The 25,887-nt window shown below is 38.6% G+C and overlaps 1 protein-coding gene across 5 annotated transcripts in view; it reads left to right on the forward strand.

Moving 5' to 3' along the window:
- The window catches only part of ATP2B1 (ATPase plasma membrane Ca2+ transporting 1), a 124,068-nt gene that overhangs the window by 41,001 nt on the left and 57,180 nt on the right, over positions 1–25,887 (forward strand). For all 5 annotated transcript variants that reach the window (XM_044228993.1, XM_044228997.1, XM_044228998.1 and 2 more), the window contains one exon: positions 13,921–14,346. In XM_044228993.1, coding sequence (XP_044084928.1) covers positions 14,139–14,346 — 208 coding nt within the window. In that variant the 5' untranslated portion in view covers positions 13,921–14,138. The remainder of the gene's footprint in view (positions 1–13,920; positions 14,347–25,887) is intronic.

A 25,887-nucleotide genomic window follows, 5' to 3' on the forward strand; every position in this document is an offset into this window, starting at 1 on the left:
ATAGATCCCGGCATGATAACCTCACTTAGGGCGTAGTAGTGATTTTAAAAAGTCAAGGAAGGGCACCTGGGGGCAGCCCTAGTGGGACCTTTGTTTTGGGGCAGGGCCTGGTGGGAACATAGGCGCTGACTTAGTGGAGAGCATGGCCCCTCACCCTGCACCCGTGGTCAGGAAACTCCCCTGGAAAGTCAGAGAATCTGGTTTTCACACCCAACAGATCTCTCCCCTAACTGCCCGAGGCAGGTGGTGGCTCCTAGCTGACCTTCACTCCCAGAGTTCAGAAGGCCCAGGGCGCCTACATTTCAGCGGAGAGAAAGAAATCAAGGAACAATGACTAGAAGGAATGAAAAGAGAGGAAAGGGAACTGAGGCACAGAAGGAGGTTAATGTTCTGTCCACAGTCACAGCACGCTGCAGTGAGAGGGGCCCGTGTAAGTGAGCCCAGTCCTGGACCCCAGGGCTCAGAAGAGACCGTTGAGGACACGGCTCTTAAGAGGACAGCTGTCCACAGGCCAGGAGGAGGGCCCTCCCTCCACCAGGAGCCAAATTGCTGGCACCTTGATCTTGGACTTCCAAGGCTCCTGAATTGTGAGAAATCAATTTCTGTTGCTTAAGCCATCCAGTCTGTGGTATTTTGTTCGGGCAGCAGGAATGGCCTTTTTCTTCCTTCTCAACTAATCACAGTCTCTGAGAATGTCACACCCAAGTTTGGTCCAGTTCTGGTCTGCAGTCATAACCTGGGTGTGTCATCCAAGCCCCAGGTCTGTTTGGGGTGCTGGGTATCCAGAAGTGCTCACCCAGTTCCCGCTGGGAGGAGTCATCTCCTGGTGAGACAGCAGGCAGGTTGGTAACAAGGTTGTCACACGGGGTGGGCTTATTAAATGAGCCTTCTGGGTCTGTGAGTGCCCTGCCCACAGCCTTGTCAGGTAAAACTGGTCACAGGGAGGAGTACTCGTCCCCCAAATTGCTGTGGGTTGAGCCTCCTGTAGCCTGAAACATCACCCTGCCATCATGGTCCCATCTCCTGGCACTGGCCTTATGGCCAGACTTGAACCAGCAGTAGATGAGGAGATCTGCCCTAATATTTCTGCACAGAAAAGACTGATCAGCCAGCCATTAAAAAAAAAAAAAAAAGAGGGGGGAATGTGGGCTGAGATTTCTGGGAGGCCTTAAGAGGACAGAGTAAGCAACAGAAGGGAGAGAGTCAAGAATACTACCAAATGACACAAAAGCTTATGTAGGTGGATGAGGGCTGAGAAGAAGCTGGAGATCAGTCACCACAGGCAGCCAGCTCAGGACTGTTGAGGATGGATTCCATTTGCTAGGGTTCAAGGTGAAAGGGTGACCAGGAAGCAGTAAGAATGGACCTTATCAAGGGGTGTGGTAAGGGGGTGGGGTGGGGAAGGATCACGTGGTTGGTTAACAGAATCCAGGTGAGGCTTATTTGGGGGGATGAGAGGGAGGCACCTTTTTTGTGATAGAGTGTATCTGAATATTCGTTAGGCTAAGTGAACAAGCCGGTGCTCAGCGGGTGGGGTGGCCGGGTTTGCAAAGATGAGGAGATAAGGTGGCAGGAGGAGACCTCTCCTGGCCTGGTGGAGACAAGAGCTGGAGTAATTTAGGAGACTTGGAAGAGAAAGAGGAACTTGCTAGGGAAGGCAGAGAGGTATCAGTGGATCATACGGGACTGAAAAAAATAAGTTTCGAGTGGAACTTAGAAATCCGTCTTAAAAATTTCAACTGGTGTTGCTCAGCCAGACGGTCTGTCTGTTCAGAGGTAGCTAATTAACGGAATGGGAGTTAGTGGGAGGATAAAAGAGTAAGTGAGATTTAAGAGCAAAACCAGAGTCACTGACCATTGGGAACTTAGCTTTTTTAGGGAGGCAAGTATGATCAGAAGGGGTCTTGACTGCCTTTGAGCCTGGAGGTCAGAATGTGTTCATAGGGTTTTGTGTAAATGAAAAGAAACAGAGATAAGTTGTACTAGAGAAGGATCTTGAAAATAGGACAGTTCCAAATGATAATGATTTTTTAATGTGTGGTTCTACCCTTGAAGAGCAGTCACAGAGTACAAATCAAAGTCTTGGAATGAAGGTCAGGAATTGTGTGAAACCAGCTTGAGGGATCCTCGGGGTGATGGGATGGAGTGCTGGTGGTTCACGTTCCTTGATCTCCACTATTCTTTGCACTTTGGTGAATTAACTCTAAGATTCTTGCCTAACACCCTCTAAAAATACAGCTTACCTTATTTTTCTACCAGAATCTTTGAATGTGTTGCGAAAGTGGGTATTGATTTACTGCTCTGTTCTTCAGTAACTACAGCTGGAAATTGCAAAAGACCATCAGCTCTCAGACCATGTAAATAGAGAGAAAGAAGATAAAGAAATGGGAAAGTGTCTCTCCTTATTTCTGCATTCAGTTGTTTCAATATTGGGATTAAAAAAAACCTTGAAATTTACAGTTTTTAATGAAGAAAACAGAAAGCTCGTGTTAAATTTACAGATAAGAGTTCTGCCTCCCTAAATATTGCCAGCTTTATTTTTGTGAGCTCGTTCAGTGACATAATGAGCATCCTGTTTCCTTAAGCATGTTAGTGTAGGTTCTTGTGAACTGACAGGCTAGAAGCTCGGAAGGACGGAGTAGGCTGACAGAGCATCTGGTGTGACATTCAAGTGTTCATACTGCCTTCTTGCTCCTGAAACAGAAGGGGGGGAAAAACTGTTTTAATTTAGAAATCTCTTCCTTGACTATAGCTCAAATTCTCAAACCAGTGAAACGAGAAAATGATAGAACATTTCGTTCTCATATGTAACTGGAGATATAATATGTTCTTACATTCAGTGGTAAGCTGTACAGGATTATATACAATGAACTTTCTATAATTTGGAGCTTTTGAAAGGCTTCCCTTTTACTAGGAAACTGTCAGGGTTAGGGTGAGCCTTCTTGAAATGCCTAAATCGAACAGTAGAACAGGAGAAGACAAAGGGTAGTTTACTTAGGAGGGCAGTAGGAGAAGGTAGGTATGTAAATGATAGTTCTCTGTTCAATGTCTTAAAATTTAATACTTTTAGGTGTTCAAATCATTTTACATGCTCAAAATGAACCAGTATGAATCTCCCTATTTCTTTGAATGAAAGAAATTATTTTTAGTGGCTGTCAGTATACTTGGTATTAAAAATCAAAGCAATTTAAAGTAACAGCTCACAGAATATTTTTAGAGTATGGTCTGCTTTCAATTATTCATGCAAATTGAGAATAACATAGCGAGGAGCCGTGAGTAATTTGCTTATATAACTTAATTGACAGGGAACTTGGATGAAGGCGATAATCCAACAGTTGGTTCCTCAGCCGTAGTTCAGGGTCTGGTGGTCCACACGGTTTCAGTGGTAGCATCAGGATCTCCGTTGCCTGAGAAGCTGTTGGAAATGTAAATTCTTGGGCCTCCACCCCTGATCTACCACCGAATTGAAACTCTGAACTCTGCAGGGGTGGGGGGGTTGCAGCAAATGGCCTTTGAACCAGTCCTTCCCAGGATTCTGAGGCTTGCTGACTTTTGAGAACCACTGATCTGAAGTCTGTGGAATTAGCATGGAAATGATCTTAATAATCCAGTATGTGACCCAGCACTTTTCCAGTTTATCCTGGCTGTGGTGCATTCAGAAGGATTGTGGTTTCTTACTGTGGAAATGCAACTTTGCAAAACTAGAACAACCTTGTACAAGATAAGGGTATCATCAGGGTTTGGGATATGACGACTCCAACAGACTTGACCATAAAGCAAAAATGCTTAGAGTGAACGTCAAGATATCTGTGTTTGGATCATTCGCATTAAAATTTTATCACATGCTCTGTTTAAGTACTTTGTTGGCATAAACAAATAATCTGTGCTATCAAAAGCAAGAGTAATTGTCTTACAGTCCCAGGGAGGGGGATGAATCAATTGATAGAATCTCTTGTGCTTTGGGCTGACATATTTCTTTATAAACTAAAGACTGTGGGGAATAGGAGTTGGGTTTCAGGCTAGGAAAAGGAAACGAGGTGATTTTATTCACACCTGCACCGAGCCAGACGGCTGTAGTTTGGTTTTACCATTTTAATTGAATTGTGAAATTCTAAACTATGAGAGAGACAAAAAAAATAAACCTTGTAAATGCCCATGCAAATAAATTTTAACTATTATCTCTAAACTGATCTCATGCTCTCACTAAGAACAGATGAAAGCAATTACGGTCAGGTTGACAGCACCACCCAGCCCCTGGCCATTGACTCCCTTGACACTTGTTCAAGAATAGGGCAAACAGTGGAAAATGAAAACAGGCAGCCAGAGATGGCAGTGTGGTGGGGTTGCAAGTGGAGCATCAGAGAAATTAAGGCAGCAGAACATTTCAGGGGGTGAGGGGAAGTGAGGAGGGTGGTAACTGGTGGCAGAGGTTGTTGGTAGTTTAGATAAGAAGGACGGCGGAATACGTCCCTTCGATTTAGAACAAGAGGAGTCCCAGGTCACCTTGAAGAGTAGTTGCAGTGCAGCCCAGGAGAAAAACCTAGAGTGAAGTGGGTTGATCTTGAAGATGAAGTAGAAGTTGCAAATTTCAGAAAGGATGGTAGATTCAGAGTTGAGGATTTTCTTAAACAGTGACCCTAACTGGGTAAGATTTTTATGTGTTACATAGAGGTAGTTGCTGACCTGATTTACCATATTGTTTTGGTAATACTTTAATTTAGTATGGATAATCCTAACAAACTATTTCTCAAGTAAATGTATCACTCCATATTGAAATATTGAAACTCAGCATTATTACTTTTCATAGCCTCAAGGGTCTAGGACCTTGGTTGAGAGTCATTGCTATGTAGCAATCCTTGAATAGCTCATTGGAAAATCTTAAATACCTTTAAACTAATACTGTCTGAAATGATTTAAAGGAAAGGAACGTTTGTATATGTTACATACATATCAAGGTGGTTTGAAAGTCCTTGAATGCCGTGACTTTCCCTTGACTAACCCTGCATGCCTTGCATATTATTTTAAATGTAGGGTTATCAGGTTTTGTTCTATTTAAATTGACCTTGTTTACTGTTAAAAAACCTGTTTTTCAAATTGATTTTTAGCTTAAGGATCAAACATAGACATTAAGCACCTACCGTATTCCAGACAGTGCTAGGGGTTAAAATTAAATGCCACAAATTGCCTTGAGTTCACAGTTCATTGGGGAGGACAGAGAGGTAAACCAATCATTGCTGCTGTGCAATAAAAGCTATACTAGAAGAACAAATTAGTGCCTCCCCTCTTCTCATTTACTTGCTGCCCACCCTGAGAGATTTGCCGAAGTGCTGGTGCTGAATTTATCACTGGCAGCAGCTGTGGCTTGCCCTTCAAAGTGGTGTACTTAGTCTGTGCCTCTGGAAGAGTCTAGTAGATGGTAAGTAATTTACTGAGGGGAGAGAGACTAATTTCAGTCAACTCAGACGCAGCGACGGTATTTATGAATCCTGAGAGACTAATAAATCAGACACTGTAGACAATGTTTGTTTTCTGTTTCATCAGTTCTGTAAAACTGAAATCATGTTTGTTGAATTTAATTTTGTTTATCTATCATTCTTTACTCACCTGATATAAATAACTTTTCTAAACAGACTTTATAGTCTTTTATGTCCCTTTGTGCAGTGTGTATACTTTCTTTTAAGCCTCTTAAAAAAGTAAAAAATGTGAGTTCAGAGAATATTCAAGTTGAGTTATCCACTTGGTTCTTTGGAGCATTTTAATGAAATAACTTGAGCATAACAGAACTTTGTAAAAGAAACATGACCATTCATGATCTTGATCTATCTACTCTTTGATATGCATAGTATTGATAGCCCACCCTCTTTTTTCTGCCATTAATCTGATACTACAAGGCAGTACTTCAATATTTAGTAGTTTACCATACATTTTTATCATTTCTAATTAAAAATTGTTTTACTTGTTGGAAGACTTTACATTTGTAGGGAGTGAATCAGGATAATGGTTTTTTTCTTGTTGTTTTGTTTTTTGTTTTTTGTTTTTTTTTAGAAAGTGTGACTATATTTTGAATGATCATAGTACCTCTTGGTAAGATGGAGATCAAAGATGAATAAGGCATGGCTTTTGTCTTTAAGTAAAATATAAGCTTAACGGGCCAAAATTTAGGCTTATTTACACAGCAGTTAAGCAGTTCAAGCTTCCAGGGGACATTTAAGGTGGCGAGTTTTAGGTTGTCCTGCCTGAGAACTGAAGGTCACTGCTATTATCTAATGGGGTAGGGTGGGGCAGTATGGGCCCAGCTGGATTTCTTGGTTTATGAGATAGTGCTGTTAATAAAATGCTAATAGCAGCCACAGTGAGAAACAGCTAGAAAAGCTGGTTATCCCTCTCCTCACAACTACTTGTCTACAAAGGAAGTTGGATTAATTTTTATGTTTAAAAACAAAAAAAAAAACAAAGAAACTAAGAAAATGGAGATTCTTGAGTGTTCTTTTTTGAAAGGCTGCACTCCAGAGCAATTTTTTAGCTTTTTGTCAGTTAAATGTGGTCCACTTTGAAGTACAGTGACATCTTTGTCCATGCTAGTAGCCTCTTTACAACATGTACATTATGATTTACCCCATGACTTAAATTTGGTCTTTTACTCTTCTTTTTAATGATTTTGTGAGTATTTAATGTTTGCTTTCTTTTTTGATAAGCATCTTTTATTCTTTTTGGAAGTAGATTATATATATTTGGTTTCATTGGCTATAAAATGAGCAATTAGATTTGGTCAACATCCCTTTCATCCGTTAAATTCTATGATTTCTTGCCTTTGTAACAGAATGTTAGCTTGTTAACAGAATGTTAGCTTTTTAAAATTTGTTTACGGTTAGTGTTTTATTTTGACATAGAAACTTTTTAAACAGTTTTAAAAAGTCCTTGAATGCCGTGACTTTCCCTTGACTAACCCTGCATGCCTTGCATATTATTTTAAATGTAGGGTTATCAGGTTTTGTTCTATTTAAATTGACCTTGTTTACTGTTATTATTTCTCTTATTAAGTGATTGAAAATAATCTGTCTTTTAGCTTTAGCTTTTTAAAACCCTAGATCTATAATTCGTGATCATATAAAATCAGTTGTTGATTAACAACCTTTTTAAATACTGATTTTTTGGTTTTTTAAATTTACTGAGATGTATTAGAGCTAGTAAATGGAGATTTGACTGAATATTTGAGTATATCAAATGAAAACCCAAAGACATTCATTGAGATATTTCAGTATGGAATCCTTAAGAAAATTGTTTGAATATCTTTGGGAAAGAGTATATGAAATCAAAGGTAACTTCATGTACTGAAGTAGTTTATGTATCATTCTTTACTTGCGTGATAGAAGTATTAGAAAATTGAAGAGTAAGATTTAGGACTACAGCTTTTTATGTTTTGAAATTTCATTGTGAATTTGGAATGATTTGAAAAAAATTAAGAATACTCGGGAATCTGTAGCTAGTTGATTCAGAGAACATTTTAAGAGAGAAATTAAAGTTTAAATGAAAGGATTTGCTTCTAACAAACATATTACTTTTGGTTTATATCCAGTTTGTTTAAATTTAGGGTTGAAATTAATTACATGATTTTCATAAGCTTGTGATCACAATTAGCAGATCTTCAAATTAGATGGTATCTTTCATACATTATATTCAAGGAAGAATTTTTTTCCTCCTTGGGGTTTGTGGTCTTTGAAGTAATCTTGCCTAAAGGGAGTCTTTATTTTTAAAAGCTAAACAGAGTCAATGGAGAATGGAGTGCTGAACAGGAAGTCAGTTGTATATGTGTATAAAGCATGCTTACTGCATTATTAGGCCAGTGGAGTCACCTTTTAAAGTAGGAATGGGTTTTTAAAGATTAGAGTTGTCACAAAAAAGGGCATGGGTTATCTTTAGGTATTGAGTGCACTTCCATATAATTCTTCCAGTATCTTGCATGATCAGCTCCAGGACTAGGGAGTGTCCTCTGACCCAGAGGCCCTTTATTAGTTAGGGTTCTCCAGAGAAACAGACCAATCGGAAATAGACACATAGAGTGATTTATTATGAGGAATTTTCCTCAGGCATTTATGGAGGCCGAGGGATTCCACCATGTGCCTTCTGCAAACTGCAAACTAAAGCCCCTGGAAAGCCACTGGTGTCACTTTGTCTGGGGGCAGAAGATTGCTGTCTCAGCTCAGAGGTGGTATGAATTCCCTCTTCCTGTTTTATTCCATTCAGTCCCTATATGGATTGGGTGATGCCCCCAGTCTGCTTCACTTGGTCTACCTGTTCAAATGCTAATCTCATTTAGAAACAGCTTCACAGGTACACACAGAAATAATGTTTAACCAGGTATCTGAGCTCCTTTTGATCCAGTCATGTTGCCTTAAAATTAACTGTTACAGACCTTTTCAAATTTTGATAACTTGTTACAGAGTTCTGGTTTATGTAGCCAAAGACTACCTCTTTGTAGCTTTCTTTCCTTTCATTCTACTTGTGTCCTTCAGTGGGCCACAAAATTCATCGGGTTCCTTTTCTACACTGTAGAATGTCACATGTTTGAAGTTTGCTGTCACAACTTGTTCCTCCCCTAGACTAGATTTCCTTCATTTCTTCAATGCACTGGTTTCCTGACTCTTCAACATTCTCTTTATTATTAACTGTGTTATAGTACGTAGACCATGGCTGTTCATTCCTGACCTAGTAGGCCTGTTACGTATAATACAAATAAAAGTCTTTCATTCATCACTCTTTTTGAGACATTCAGTCTTCGTATTCTATCTGTATAGCAGAGTTTCTTTCGTGTTAGAGTATCATGAGAATCCTCTTTTCCTCTAGGTTTAGAAATCTTACTTCTTTAAACATTCCTCATCTGAAATATCGGCAGTCCTCATCAGAGGAGAGCAGGGTAAATATTCTTAACAATAAAAAATAGCTAACGTTTTTAAACATTAACTGTGTGCCAGGCTAAGTTCAAATAGTTTTATGGATATTAACACATTTAAAGAGGTGGGTATTGTTTTTGTAAATGTATTTTTATAGACGAGCCAGTAATCTTACTCACGTGTGTTTGTCCAGGGTGAAGCAGAATAGTCTGTTACCTATCTTTACGAGTGTTAGGCTCCTGTCACTGCTGCCTAAGAACATACTCTCTTTGGGGGCCCAGTGAAAAGCACTTACATTATGTTAACTAACATCAAGTAAGTGCACTTTGTGACAATGCACTTACTTCTCCTTCCTACCTGTCTTTTTGAATCCCGATTCTGTCATCTAACATTTGCTGGCTTACCCGGCTTTAAGCCATCTACAGATTGGGGAAACATAACTTCTGTGTTTATAAATCATCAATAATGGTATAGAAGTCAGGAATTAGAAACCTAGTAATGTCTTGCAGGTTGTTCCTCTTTGTTATAATACACTTAGTTATAGGAGCATTCATTTTGTATCTTTGTCTGCAAAAATCTCATGTTACTGTATAATGCTTTCAGAGCTCTGAATTTTATCCAGCTTCGTATTTCATTCCATACCTTACTTACCTGTTGCCCTGTGTTTCTTGGAGTTTTTCTGATACGCAGTTTTTTGTGGTTATCCTTGTTGAGTCTAGATAGCATCCATACAACCATTTCATGATCCACAATCAAGTGTTCTTGTGAAAGAAGGAACTGAACTTGTAATTAACAAAGCTTTCTCGTTATAAGCTTCTTCCATTACTAGAACCTCACAGTCATTTTTCGGTCTTCTATGGAGGGCCTTGCTCATTCCTACTAAAGCTTATGTGTCAGTTGGAATCCATCTCAATTCTTCTTTTTGAAAACTGTTACTGTTTTTGCCTAACTGCAGTCTGAAACTACCTCTTTTCTTTTTTCATAATCCCTCAAAAACTACCAGTAGTGGTTTGACCAGCGATGTCATCTAGTGATTAAGGGATAAGTTATATAGACCAAGAGAACTCCGTAGAGCCCCTTTGTGTTTTCTTTAAAATTCCTCTCTTTGGGGTCTTCAGCTTCCATGTAACATTTCTCCTTAAACTTTCCAAATGGAAGATCAAAATCTTTTAGACAGCACAGAGAAGCAAAAACATCTTACACATTCTGTTATATTTCAGTCCCATATTTCAGTCCCAAACAGTGTGTTTCCATCTTAATTGTCATTTTGTAGCTAACAAATAAAAAAACTAAACTTTTTTGTTGTCCTAAGCATTTTTGTGTATCCACTAGTTTGGTGAATGGAGGGTTGAAAGTGGATAGGGAGGAAAATAGTGGAGGAGACAATAGACAATCTACAAATAGACAACAGCCTGATAAATAGAACATGTAGGTAATTGTAAATTCAAATAGTAGACTTTTGGAAAGTGGCTCATTTGCATTTGGTGATTTCGCTTGGATTTCTCTTTCTTTAACCAGTGGGGGAACTGGACATAACTGGTAATCATGTACTCATCAAAGCTACGTGGCTTGCACAGTGGCACAAAACTCAACCCCAGAAGGAAGTTTATTGATAAATTACCAAGAAAATCAAGGGCTCGGACAGACTTGAGACACTGATTGACCAAGGGGCTCAAGTGATCCAACACTGACAGGCACATTCCTTGCCTCTCCCCTTTCCCCCCTCTGTCTCACCTTCCCTTTTGGATCCATTTGCAGAGGCTTTCTACATCTTGGATTTAAATTCAGTAAGAAGAGACAAGTCTCTCCCCCAGAGTCACAGCAGAAGCCTCCTTCCTCCCTTTTGGCCTTTGTTGGGTCATATGCACATTCCTGAACCGGTTACAGTTGTGGCCAGGGGAATGTTTGGATGTGGGAGGGAACCACATGGGGCTGCTTTGAGAGTCCGGGAAGGGCAGATCCCTAAACAAAAAGTGGGAATTATTGCTGGAAAGTGCGGGAAGGGATGCTGAGTTGGCAGATAACAAATATCCGCTACAGTGTCTAGAATTCTGCTTTTATTATATACATTGGTACATTTGGCATTATTTGACTGTTTTTGACCTAGGACAGTTTCTATTTGAACCTAATAAATGTGAAGACATAAAGTAGAGGCAGTATAGTGGAAGGAGCATGGCTTTCGAGTCAGAAATAGAAATTCAGGTCCCAGCTCTATTATTTGTCCTTATTGTTGAAAAGTTTAAGAGAACCCCGTAAGTAATACCCGTTTATCCTGCTTGCATTCTGTTGAAAGATGATTGGCAGAGAGGAATAAAAATAATAGTTTTAATACTGTCAGAAGCTGATATGGAGGATTTGGGTTTTGTGTGACAGCAATGAAGCTCTACAGTTGAATCCAAAACTAATCGGTTCTTTACCCCACCCCAGGCACTTGGAACAGGAGCAGGTTTCTGTGTTTTTTGGTTTGGTTTTTTTTTTTTTTTTTTTTTTAAATCTGGGGGTCTGCCCCTACCCTAATAACTCAGACCAGAATGTATGAGTTTTGCAGAAATCTGGCTCCCAAAAGAAGGTAGAAAGGTGAAGAAACTACGTATGTCCAGTGGCTCTTGGAAAATCTGTGAGGCAGCTTATTTTACCTCAGTGGCAATTGATGGGATAGGAAGCTACCATTGAGGAAAATTCCTCTTTGTGGAGGAAACCAGAAGACTGATGACATACACACAGACTTAGTTAGGAATCTTAATTCTATTTTTCTCTTGAACAATAATAACTTACTTTAAGATTGGTGTGATAACTCGGATGCCAGCAAAGTTTGGATTTGGAAAGTCAGGGAGATTGTCAAATAACCACCCTCTCTAGTTTTTGGAGTCAGGTAATTATAATAATTGATATGTGAGTAGGAGGCAGCCCACTTTGCTTCTGAGATAAGTAAAATTGGTAATAATTGGGCAAGCAAGAGAAATTTTTGAAGTGGGAGGAAGCAGGCAATGAAAAAATGTCTTAAGAATCTATAGCTATCACATCCTTGCACATTTAACCCGAGGCAAGCAAATTTTCCTCAGCCACCTAGTATGAATTCAGAGTTTTTAACCCATTTTCCTATCCACTGGTTCTCACAGTATGCTCTCTGGACCTATAGCATCTGTATCACGTGGGAATTTGTTAGAAAAGCAAATGATGGAACCCATCCTAATCCTACTGAATTTAAACTCTGGAGGTGAGACCCAGCCATCTGTATTTTAATCACCTGTAGATTTTGATGCATATTGAAGTATGAGAACCACTTACCATGATTTGTAAATATCCTCATAACAGTTTAATAGATGAAGATTAATTGCACTTGCCAGTAATCTTTTCTTGTTCCCAATCACTGAACATCTTATTAAATATGGGGGAGTGGGGTATTTGAGGGAGTGGGGTATTTGAGGTATTGAGGAAGAAGAGAGAGGAATACGTAAATTAGAGCTTAGGTTTCAGTGCTAAATAGGCATGAGCAGTGGGACTGTTTCTTCACCCTATAAGTTTAGGTATAGTGATGTGAAGCCTGTTTTAAAAACTAAATGTAGCCGCAAAATGCACACCTTTGGATAAAGGAGAAATTAGAATGAAAGAGAACCTGGGGGGTAGTGATTATAACTTGTGAAGAAGGGACTCGAAGATCAGAAAGAAAAACGTTACATAAAAAGAGCTTTCAAAGGAAGATTTACTCAGTGACTGAAGCTGAAGTGGATGGAATCAAGGATAACTTAGGATTTCAAGCCCAGGTGAGGAGGACAGTGGTGATTGAGGAAGGAAGTTCTCTGCTTAGGGAATAAGATGAATCCAGTGTTGCTGGGACGCCTGGGTGACTCAGTTGGTTAAGCATCTGCGATTAGCTCAGGTCATGATACCAGGGGCTTGGGATTGGGCCCCCGTATTGGGGTCCATGGTTAGCAGAGAGCCTGCTTCCCCCTCTCCCTCTGTCACTTCCCCTGCTTGTGAACATGTGTGTGCGTTGTCTCTCTCTCAAATAAAATCCTTAAAAAGAAAAAAGGAGATGAAACCAGTGTTGAGCATGTTAACATTGAGATGGTTAAAGGATGTAGATGGAGACAAGAGCTGAACATACATCTTTAGGAGGCTTAGATTACAAGGAGAACTTGAAAGTATTATAGGGGAAATTAAAGTAATGCATCCATTCATTGCTTAAACCCTGGTTGTCTACCATGTGCCTTGCACGGTTCTAGATTCCCAGAATGTACTAATGGGCAAGCCTCACAAATAAATGAACAAGGTAATTTTAGATCATAAAGGCTGGCAAAGAAGTAGAGTAATGACAAAGAATGATAAGGGATAGAGAATTTCTTGGGGTAGGTGTTTCAAGGCAGGACCTGAGGTGATGACATATGACGGAAATCATGGTGGAAGATAGTTTTAGAAAGCGAAAAGATGGTGGTGCTGCACAGTGTCCAAGGAGGACTTCAGGAAAGCATACTGTTTGTTGTGTTTTTTGTCTTCTCAGGGTCTATATTGTATGAAAGGTTTAGAAAGAAGGTTCCATGTATTAGAAAGAACATGGGTTTGGAGACATCCCAGCTCATCCATTTTTTAGGCATTCGTTAGCTATGCAGAAGCTACTGAAATTCTCTGAGGCTTACTCTTCTCAGTAGAAAGGGAATAATAACACCTCATGCGATTAAATTGTGATGATTAAATGAGAGAATAAATTTAAAGAAATGGTGCTGGGAAAGTAAGTGCTGAGTGATAACTGTTAATAACAGTGATACTGAATGAACACAAAATTCAGTCATGTGAAATGCATTTTCATTTAATAATGGTGAGATCTAGTGTCTTGAAATACAATTTTATTTAGGAGTTATACTTCGACATTTTGTCATGCAAAACACTTTACAGGCGTGAGACTACAGTTAAAATATTTCTGTAATTAAACGTTCTTTGATTAGCTACTTGAATGATACTTAGAAAATATACTTGTATGCATAATGCTATTAAAGAGGGATTATATTAACTTTTAAATATTTTCTTACAGATGTGTACATCTCATGATTGATAAGAAGAAACAAGTCATGGGCCAAAGGTCAAGATACTTCTCTGGGAAGTGCTGTTGATGCTGCTCTACAAAATCATACAATGAGTGTTTGGTTTAAGAAAGACTTTCATATTTAAAAGATTTTCATCTTGGAAATACATCAAGTGAAAATTAGAGTCTTTTGGGAAACATTTTCCTCCTAATAAATTATTCTTGTAATGGGCGACATGGCAAACAATTCTCTTGCATATAGTGGAGTAAAAAACTCTTTGAAGGAAGCTAATCATGACGGAGACTTTGGAATCACGCTCGCGGAGCTGCGGGCTCTCATGGAGCTCAGGTCTACAGATGCATTACGAAAAATACAGGAAAGCTATGGAGATGTCTATGGCATTTGTAGCAGATTGAAAACCTCTCCCAATGAAGGTGAGTTGTGTTATGTTTGTTTTTAGCTCTTTGTATGGAGAGCACTAGGAATTTGGCTCATAAATAGACCTTTCTCTCTCTATATATATATATTATTGTATGATTATATCATAATTTTAGTGACATTAAGGTGAGTGGGTTAGCTCTCACATTGGTGCAATTAAAGTAACTTTAGATCAGGAAATAATGTTACAGATGTATATATTTAAGTTGGTGGGAGGAAATATTTTGTACTGTTGTGCATATTGCTGCTGCTTGTTTACAGTAACAAGATTGCTTTTCCACTGGAGCTATAGAGAATGGAACCAGGCTGGGTAGCCTCCAGGGGATTCAGTGGAAATAAACCCTGCTCACTTAGCCTTCATTTTATAAGGTGGCTTGAAGTAGTTGTCACTGCCAGTAGCGGACCAAGTTGTTTTTATCCTAAACTTTAATAAATTAGTTCAGAAGGTCCTAAAGCAAATGGAGTAGATTAGAAGCCAATTTTTTTTTTTTCTAACCTAGCAGACAGTTCCTTTGATTAAAACTAATTTTCAAGTCTTAGAATTATGTTCAATTTCCCTGTGTTCAAAGAAATCTTTGGTTTCATAATTCTCAATTTGTAGTAAGTTTCTTTATGAGAATCAAGAAAAGTCATTATAACTTCATTGCATTATGGCCTTTGAAATGGTTTGAGATAGGTGACCTTTTTTATACATTCATCATGTTGAAAAGAAAATTACAGTTAGGAAGTTTCAGAAAAGCTTTTCCAAATTACAAAGGAGGATACATAATGATGACTGGTGATTGTACTTTAGTAAGGATGGGGAAGTATTAATGTTAAAAGTTAAAGTATATTAGTACATATTCTAAAGCAAGTTCCAGAGAAATTAGGCAGAGTTTTTTGTTTTTTGTTTTTTGTTTTTTTTAGTCCATTTATTTTTTAAGTAAAAGTAACCCTCTACATCCAGTGTGTGGCTTGTGTGTGACCTCACAGCCCCAAGATCGAGAGTAACATTTTCTTTTGACTGAGCCAGCCAGGTGCCCCCAAAAATGTTTTTAACTTTTTTTTTTTTTTTTGGAAACCTCTTATGCCATGCCATAATATATGTGATAAAATTTAAAGTAATGGCAAAAAGTTACTTCCAAAAGTGTTAGAAATTTTTAGATCACGTCAAAAATTCTTTAAACTTGTGTGTGTGTGTGTGTGTGTGTATTATTGCTGTTTGAATTCTTAATTGTTTTAATGGTAGGTAAATATTTTTTCTGAGGTGGCATAATCTTGAGGAAGACAGTATCCATATTCACACATGTCTGAAAAGGGCTTCCTTGATCACTTGGAGTATTCTTTTTCCTGCAAGGCCTGTTAAATCTTTTGTATTTTCCTTAAGTCAGAACTACTAGAAATGTGGACTTCTTAGTTACTCCTTAATATTGCAGTAACTTTAAGGTAGCAGGGATCCCTGTTGGTGTAAATTCTAGGATTCAGGAACAGACCCATGGACTTTAACAGATAGTAGTTTGACAAAGTTTGTAGCTTGTTCATTATGCAAACCCCTTTTTGAAATATTAGCTCACTTTATATCTCTTTTAGAGATTTGTACATTGATACGCTGTTCTCAGCTGGTAGATTCATTAATTCAACTATATGTACTTTCTACATTGAACCTAACACCTAATTGTTGGATGTTTCATGCTCACCAAATTGTTAAGAAATGCTACCATTAAAAAGCCCTAATATAATAACAACATAGTTTGTTCATAAAAAGTAATACTGAGCTTCAGCTTCAAACCACTTAACTGTACTTCCCTCAACCATGCTTTTGCATTTCTGTGCTACTAGTTAATCAGAATTCTTGTCTTCTAATAACTAAACACCCCTGTATGGTCTGTTCTCATTTTTAATAGATGTGATTCTCATTTGTTTGCACTGGACTTTCTTTTGTGGTGTTATTTTGGGCAGTAATCCTACATTGATTTTGGCTGTTTATTTAAGTTAACTGAAAATTTTGCGTTTACTACAGTACTTTTAAAATTTGGGGAGGTGATGTTATGCACCTTTCTTACTACGTGATGGAAGCTGTGGATAATCTTAGAAGTAATTCACTTACTGCCCAAAATTTGATGTGCATTGTTGCTGCTTTGAGCTATCAAATGAATACATGAAATATTTTCCCCTCTTTTATTTTTGGTAAATTCTTGCTTCTTCCTCGTATTACAGATTTTTGTTAAAATTTACACAAACTTTTGTCTTCACTGGTTAAATATGAACAGTTTGTCATTTTGAAATATTCTTTTAAAAAATTTAAAAAAACATTTTAAGCATATTTGTGTTTACAGTTGTAGGGTGAAAGAAAAACCGCCACAGGCTTCATGGGAATATTGTTACCAGAGGAGTAGTTTTAGTTTAATTTAGAAATAATTTATTCAGAAAGCTAATGAACATTTTGTTACTGATCAGCTAGGCAAATGATAATAAATAAATCATCATCAGGGATAATCAGCTAGGAGTTTGTAAGCCCAAGAAAACGATCCAGACAGTAAGTTCTCCTCTGTTAGTATAACCTGCTTCTAATCAGGGAAAGTAAGACTAAAATGATTCTTTAAAGAATGTAAATTTGGGGAGGCACCTGGGTGGCTCAGTGGGTTAAGCCTCTGCCTTCGGCTCAGGTCATGATCCCTGGGTCCTGGGATTGAGCTCCGCGTCGGGCTCCCTGCTTGGCAGGGAGCCTGCTCGTTTCCCCCTCTCTCTCTGCCTACTTGTGATCTCTGTCAAATAAATAAATAAAATTAAAAAAAAAAAAAAAGAATGTAAATTTTGATTAAGTAGAAACAAGTTTATCTGTTTCTTTAATACTTCACTTAATCATTCATTGACATACAGTCTTTCATCAGATCTAGGTTTTTAATTGGCATATGTTTTATATACCCTCTAAAAGAAAAGAACTAGTGTTGGCAGTTTTAACTGTAAGATAATTGTAAGTGTATAATTAAATTACATCCCAATTTCAACAGTGTTAATACAGTGTAAGAATATGTGCCCCTTAGAATTGCTGGGATAGTCCACTCATGGAGGCTACTATTCTTCTCCGCTGGGCATGCACTTTCGTGAATAAAATAATCCCTGACTTATTTTTACAAGGGGGAGACAAATTTACAGGACAGCTAAACATGTGATGTATTAGCAATGTGTGCTTAAGAGAAAAAAATGAGTCGGAAAGGAAAATCAGAGATACTGAGGATGTGGTTGTTAGATTGCTCTCCAATCTGGAGGAAGAGCAATTGAAGACATTTCTGAAACACAGCTAAAACAAAAAGAAGGTAACACATAGTTAACACTTTTTTGTGTCAGATTGGCTGTTGCTAGCAGTTACAAATATTAACTCATTTTATCCTCCAAACAACCTTACCCTTTTTTACAACCAAAGAATCTACAGCACAGACAGGTTAATGGGCTTACCCAAAGTCTCACAGCTCTTAAGTGCCACAGTAGGGATTCAGACCTTGACATGGTCGCCACGGAGAACATGCTTTTAACCCTTGTACTGTGCTACCTGTTTGAAAAGCTCAGTTCATGCAACTTGCAAAACAGTTTTGAGAAAAAGGTACCTGTGTTCTGTCTTCTCAAATAGTAATTTTTGTTGGCAAGAAGTTCATGGTGAAAAAATTTTTGAGTTATTTAATAAAGCTTCTGTTGATCAGTTAGTCCTTTTAAAATATTGCCTGTTCAGAAAGTTGGTATTTGTGAACTTCCCCATTTGGCCTGCTGATTTACTGCTTGTCTTCCAGCAGAGTACCCCTTTAACTGGATTTGAAGCGTACTTTATGTGTACTGATAGATAGAGAGTGTTTTGAGCCAGATGTGATTTTCATATTAAAAATTAAACCATCTTTAACTCTTAAAAGAATTGGAAGTACAAATTTTGAGGTTAACTGAAATGGAGACTATTATCTCTTGGAGTCCTCAGAATCCGAGAATATACTTTACAAGGAAATTACTTCCTTACAGCATCCTAACTGCATGCAGTTATCCTTGTGAGTTTTTTCTTCACTATCTTTATTGTTTTCCTATAGTGACTTCCTTATTCCTATTGTAAATCCTATTTCTTGATCCTTTTATTTCCAAATTAGCTTTTGGGATTTTTTTCCGTTTTAATGTGTTCCTATGTTATTTATATTATATTTTAAATTGGATGGTAGAGTAGACTGTCTAATGATAAGATTTCTAGAATGCAGATCTCTATGCTGGTAGCATGTTATGTCATTCAGTACTGCCGCACTAAATAAAGGGGAACAGTGAATGCCTACCAGTTAAAGTCTGGTACAGAGGGATAACTCTGTAAGAGGCATGGATGGCTTCATGGCCTTCTAAATGGTCAGGAAAGTAAATGAGACACCAAGCTTTTTAAGTGGTAGTTGCTAAAATTAGGTGCAAGAGGAAAAGAAAGCAAAGGGAATAAGAAAAACAGGGGTAGAAAGAAAAAAAAGAGTTATGCGGTAGGAAGCAGGGTAAAGTCAACAATAATTGATTGCCCTGGCTGACTAATGTTTCCATAGTGTTTCAGATGGCAGTTGATATTTGCCCTCCTGGAAGTAAGGCTGTTAGTAACGGTGTGCTTTGACCAGGTCTTCATGATGTAACATACTAACACTAATACTCACATTTGGGAACATATTAAAAAAAAAAAAAAATCAGCCCTTTGCCCAGCATGAATCATTGTTGACTTAAAGGCTACCACAAGAATCCTCTGATGCCCTGATGGGTGTGCTTGGTTATACAGGTTGGCACAGCTCTTTCAAGGCACTCAGCAAGGATTTCCATCACCACAGTATGCCAGCCACGTGTATTTTAATACTTACGTAGAGTTACCTGCAAGCACTTTATGTTGATAATCCTGCGCAACCTTTTCCTAGAAATTTATTGCTGCTCTAATAGAGAATTCTACATTTAATTTAATACCTGTTCAGGTCACTAGTTTTCATTGCTTATGAATTTTTTGAAGGTAGTAACACTGACCTCTTGTAACTTTGTTGCACATACTTAAAGTTGTCCTTGATGGAGTCTGAAGTAGCATAACATTAGAGTTGTTTGTTTTTTTTTTAAGTTTGGTTTTCTGAGTGCAGTTGACATTTTTCCTTTTTATTTTATTTTTTTAAAGTTTATTTATTTTAGTAGTCTCCATACTCAACGTAGGGCTCAGACGCATGACCTCAAGATCAAGATTTGCATGCTTTTCCAACTGAGCCCACCACGCATTCCTGTGTTTCCTTTTTAAACCATTCTGTTCTGGTTTTCATGATGCTAAATTCTGTGGGCTTTCTTCTTCTCTGGCCAGTTATGTATCAGCCTGCTGTGCTTTCCTTTAGAAGTTGGTGGGCCTCAGGTTTCAGTTCCTCTCCACACACTCCTCATCATCGACACTCCTCTGGTAATGCCATGTACTTCTACGACTGCACACATCATCTGGATGCTGGTGGTTTCCACATCTGTAGCTCCAGTCGAGATTTTTACCCCAGACTTCGGGCCTGAAAAAATTGTTATAGACCTCTTATTTCCTCAACCTTTCCATACTTTCCTTTCTAAAAGCATACTCTCTTTTTCCCGTTTCCACTGAAACCATTATCCATCTTTTAGGTGGCCTGGACTTGGGTGGGGAAACTTGCACCCACTCTCATTCTGTTGGTCAGCAAGACCTAGAAATTCTAACTCCTAACTTGGTCTTAACCCGAGGGTGTCTGCTTGTCTGCATCCCCATTCCTCTGTTTGAGGACTGACTTCATTTATGATAATTGATATAACAGTGGACTCGGGTGTTTTTTTCCTGTCTCCCTGTATGTTACCTGGCACTTCCTTGCTTAAAGCTAGTAGTAGTTTTGCACTGGCCTTAGAATGAAGTTCTGACCTCTTGCTTAGGTTAACAAATCTTTTGGGGGATCTGACCCCTGCTTACTTCTCTTATCTTGTTTCTTCTTCCCAGCTCTTCTCTTCAGTGTTTGAGCATAGCAGAACTGCAGTTTTCTTAAAAACTCTTGTGCCAAGGTGACTCTTGTTTCTGGGTCTCTTACATACCATCTTTTTCTTCTTCTTCTTTTTCTTTTTTTTTTTTTTTTAAAAAAAAGAACAAAGGTATAGAGTAGCCTAGTGGGGTTCTTGCTACTCCATTTATTCACTTTAATTTTATTTACTATTATTTTTTTAAATAGACTCCACAGCCATTGTGGGGTTTGAACTCAGAGATCGAATCGCATGCTCTACCCATGGAGCCAGCCAGGTGCCCTATGTCTTAATCATTCTTAAGACCTCAAATTAGATACCTTAGAATTTCCTCATCTGTCCCTAACCCTTTAAATTTTGGATTCTAGTTCCCTGTGTATATTCCCATACTACCTCACCACCCCTGTCATAATACTTAACACAATTTGCCATGATTAACTGGTTACTTGTCAGCTTGCCCCAGGAAACTGAGTTCTTTGAGGGCGAGTGCAAGAGAAAGGCATGCTGTCTGACTCATTTCCCTTTGTGTGTTTACTTAGTGGCCATCACAATGCCTGGCCCATGGAAATGAATGTGAATATTTCACTTGAGACCAGTGATGCCTCAAATGAGAAGCAGTCTCCTTTTTTGAAATTGAGCATATTTGTTTGTTTCCCAAAAAGAATGCAAGTAAACATAAATTTTCACATGCTTTCTCGGTCTGCATGTTTCCCTGCAGCCTTTACTTAGATGGGTTGGGGCGGCTGCTACCACCACTGTGTCCCTCTCTCTCTCACACACATAGACACACACACACACATGCACACACGGAGACACGTACAGAAATTGATAAGACTGTGGTATTTGCTGTGTCGTAGCCGTGATTGTCGGTAAAGCCCTTCTGCTTCCTACATTCCAGTACTTTCCCCTTTCCATTTCCTAAACTGAGACATGATTTTATTAGTCGCAGAGGTTGTGGTGCTTCGTTTTCTTATAAAACATCAAGTTGTGATCAAGTGTGAATTTTACGTCTTTTTCAAATATATAGACAATACTCTTGAGCCATTATCTGCTCATAGGATGAAAATAGACTCCCCTTGCCCCTGCACCCTTCCCTTCCCACAGTGGTGAATCCAGACCAAAAGCAGATAACGCTGAGACTGTCAACCTTAAAGAAAACAAATGGTACTTGAATTAAACAAAGATGAGTCTATGTGAGAGTAGCCGGGGAATTGGCGTTCAGGACAAGCAAACTATGGCAAGCCGTAGCCCAGTCTGAGGAGACAAAGGAGGGAGACTAACTGTTAGGAAGAAATTGAGGGAGGGTTGTTTTGAATATAACTCCCCTGGAGAAGAACAGGCGTTCGAGGTTATGGTGGTTTCTCACTGGCTGCAAGTGGTGGGCAGTTTGCTCTTACTGAGGCATGTGGAAATCCTCCTCCTTCCTGCTGGTCGTGTAAGTTGAGATGAGTGCTACGTGCATGAGAACCGTCCCTTCATGGCTTCCCGACTGCATTTTAAATTAGATTTTCTTGATTCGTTTTCATGTTTTCCCCTTTGGATTAAGATATTTCTCAGAAAGCATCACTGATTAAGCATCAGGTGGTTCTTTTTGATGAAAATATTTTTGTCTATTTGTGTCTTTTGGTGCTTGGAAGGACCTTTTTCTAGGAGTCAGGTCCCATGTGAGGATGAGGGAATGGGGACTAAGTAGCGAGTGGAAACCATGGAGGCCGCTTTTGAGTAACAGGGAAGATATGAAGGAGGGGCTCTCATGCATTTCCCATTCATAGATTCATATCTTATCAGGTCTCTAAACATTAGATCATCTGAGAGCCTTGAGCTAGCATTCTGTTTGCTACATTATTTTCATGGTCTTCAGAACTAGCAGGAAGGACTGACCTCAAAAAGGGGTTTGAGGGTACCACGCTTGAATTTCTCATTGTCCCCAGAGCTGTTGGAACTCTCCTTTGGTCCTGCTGTTGCCACCAAATCTCCTAGTGCTGACTAGGAAATTCCAGGTTGGCTGGTCAGTGTGCTTTTTAAGCCAAGTGGGTTGCTCAATGATCTTATGTAACTGAGTTTTAACTTCCCCAGAAGTGTTAATCCAGGTGCGGCAGGTGGTGTTGGCCACGGCACAGACTCTTCCTTGCTCAGCTAAACAATTATCAAGGACTGTCATGTTATCAACTTTGGCCAGAGAGTGTAAGGCTCTTTTTTGGGCAGTTGTCTTAACAACTGATTCTGCAATATCTCCAAGAGTTAAGGAGAAATTTCTGATCATATTCTTGTTTGCATGTACTCCTGACTGAGGAAATACAGCCCTGCTAAAGGAAGTGAATCCTAAATCATGAAAGCCTCCTGCTAGGTCCTTTCTCATTTGACAATGTAAATACCGGGCATTTGACCAATGAAGGTGCCTTAGTTGGATTGTCAGAAGTTAGGGGCATGGTCAGATCTTAAAAGGCCTTGCCTTGATATGCACTAGTTGTTGATAGGCCCGCATTTATAGGCCCAGGGAGAATGATAGCCACCACAGACAAACATAAGTCCAACTGGGGCACAAATCACTCACTCAGATGGCACTGTTAATAGGATAGAGATTTTAATGTTAAGTACAACAGTCTGAAAGGCAAACCCCTCCTTTAGCAGTGGCCTTGGAGAAATGGATGAAGATTTTCTCTTTCCAGGACAATGCCAGAGTAAAAGAAAGAGAATGAAAAAGTTTTCCTGTTTAAACTATGAGGTTTTGATTTGGCATCAAGAGAGTAAGCAGTCAGCCTTTATGTCAGCTACTTCTTTTTCTAGACTGTTTGATTTGGAGGTCTCTAATGTCTGTGCAGGACCAGGTGTCAGATGGAGCCTTCTTCATCCATGAGATACATGTTCAAGGTTTAAGTCCCTGAAGTTTGTCTGCCATCTGGGGAGTGAGGAGGACCTGGTATAGTCCCTTCCAAGTACAGTCATGGGTAGTCTTTGTTCTGATTGATTCCAGATCAGAAGTGTGAGAGAAAATTGGAAATGTTCCTTTGAGAATTGTAGCTAGATTTTGAGGAAATCAGAATTCAGGATCCAGTCCAATTTGCAAGTTTATAACAGAAACTCCGAGACAATTAACAGGATTAAAGAAAAATATAAACATAATTTTTCTCTCTCTGCAAGTACCCTCATTTTTTATAATAGAACTATTTCTTTGCATTAAACTTTGCCTGGTTATGTACATTAGTGCAGCAAGAATAGTGATTAACCATCCAAACTCTTTTAAAACTGTTTTGCTGGGGCGCCTGGGTGGCTCAGTGGGTTAAGCCGCTGCCTTCGGCTCAGGTCATGATCTCGGGGTCCTGGGATCGAGTCCCGCATCGGGCTCTCTGCTCAGCAGGGAGCCTGCTTCCCTCTCTCTCTTTCTCGCTCTCTCTGCCTGCCTCTCTGTCTACTTGTGATCTCTCTCTGTCAAATAAATAAATAAAATCTTTAAAAAAAAACTGTTTTGCTGGAATTTTGTAAGCAAGGTACCAGATTGATTTTTCCTTCAAAGGACTTCATTGACTGTGTAAAGTCAAACTTCACTCCTTAAAACTCTCTTGTTTTATCTGAATCTATGCACATTTCTCAACTGTGATATTCCAGCCAAAGCTTTGGTAATATAACAGATGTTTCTCTGTCCTGTTACAAGAAGAACAGATCCTTATTGAATTTATGCAGATAATTGTCATGAAGATAAAAATACTCAGTTTCATATTCTGGAGGGATCATGTGGAGAGAAAAAGCAAATGTTTTATTTTATTGATGAAGGTGCATATAGCCAAATTGTTGAAAGCTTAGGAGAAAGGAAAAGGTTTCCTAAAATCTGAAGAAGCAAAACATTAGAGAACCAATAATGTTTTAAACAAGAAGTCATAGAAATTATAGTCACCCTACTCAGTTCATTCAGTCTTGTGTTTTTAATTCTTGTTCTGCTTGAATTCAGTTTGCCACTAGTTCTGGAAATTCTTACCCAGTTCAGTTTTATTATTATCTTAAAGTTATCAGAGAACTGTCCTTTCCTAAATCTCTTTGACGATCAAGTAGTTTTTCAGGAACACTTGTAAAAGCGTCCGAATAAAACAATAATTGTCTGTAAATGACCAAAAGACTTCAAAATGGCCATGGTTAAATGTCCAATGAGAGTTCATTATAATGCAGCCAAGATAAAAATTTGGTTATTTTTGTGACAGACACTTTAAGTAGTAACTAGAAATAGAAGTGTTAACATGATATTAGGACATACAAGATCTTTAGATAGTTCATGCTATTTTTCCTTACTACATTAATAACATTTCCAGACAAATATATTCTAAGAAGGCTTAACATCACCTGTTTGACAATACTTCCCATATAATTTAACATACTAGGCAAGTCTAATTAATTTAACATCTCCTCTTTATAAGGAAAACAAATCCTTTGAAATGTTCCAGGGACCCTCTGTAAAAACCTGAAGTCAGTTCAAGATCAAAACACTACCTTTAGAATTTGATTTGGGAGAAGTTTGTCAAAAACACCAAAAGGCTTGGACACTTAGGATGTGAGGTCGCTGTGAAACAATACTTGGGTATTGATTTAACCAAAGCGACAAAGATTTTGCAGGAAAATACAGAAAGCTACATAGTTGTAAAAAGCCTTAGCTTCTTTAGTATTGAAAATAATCAACTTTTTTAAAAAGTAATCAAAGATCTGATGAGGACAAAACACACAATGTTTCTTTTTCTAGGCAGATTACATTAAAAGTAAAGAAAAGCTTGTTTACAGTAGCATATTAAGGGCAGTTCAGTAATGTAAGAAAATATTGTGCTTTTGACAGAAGAAAAGAAAATTCTAATTTTGTACCAGTGTCCTTTTGATGGTAAAACACCTTTTTTAAAAGATTTTATTTTTAAAGATTTTAATTTTTTTTAAAGATTTAAGAGATTTTATTTTATTTATTTTAAAGATTTTTTTTTTTTTTTAAAGGTTTAAAGAGAGAGTGAGCGCAAACAGAGGCTGGGGCGGGGTGGGGGTTGGGCAAAGGGAGAGGGACAAGCAGATTCCAGTGAGCAGGGGCCTAACTATCTGGACTGGATCCCAGAACCCTGGGGTTATGACCTGAGCCTGAGTCAGACACTTAACCCACTGAGCCACCTAGATTCCCCATGCTAAAACTCATTTTTAAATAAATTTATTTTAATCTTAACCAGCTTGACCACACATTAAAATCTCCAAATCTTCCTTTTCCAAAGACCTACCTTTCTTTTTTACATTTAGATTTTATCCTGTCTTTGCTCGTTTCAAATAACCAGCCTCTTTTCCTTTTTTAAATAACCAGTCTCACTTTGTAACAGACTTTCCCTCAATAAAAGTGTATGTCTGGGCACCTGGGTGACTAAGTTGGTAAAGCATCTGCCTTTGGCTCAGGTCATGATCCCAGCCCCACATCAGGCTCTCTGCTCAGCAGGTAGCCTGCTTTCTCTCTCTCTCTCTCTCTCTCTCTGCCTACTGTGATCTCTGTCTGTCAAATAAATAAATAAAATTAAAAAAAAAAAAGAATTACTTCCTTGAAGTTTGTACTTTAGCAT

Source organism: Neovison vison, chromosome 12 (assembly GCF_020171115.1).
Source record: "Neovison vison isolate M4711 chromosome 12, ASM_NN_V1, whole genome shotgun sequence".
In the NCBI taxonomy this organism is placed as follows: domain Eukaryota; kingdom Metazoa; phylum Chordata; class Mammalia; order Carnivora; family Mustelidae; genus Neogale; species Neogale vison.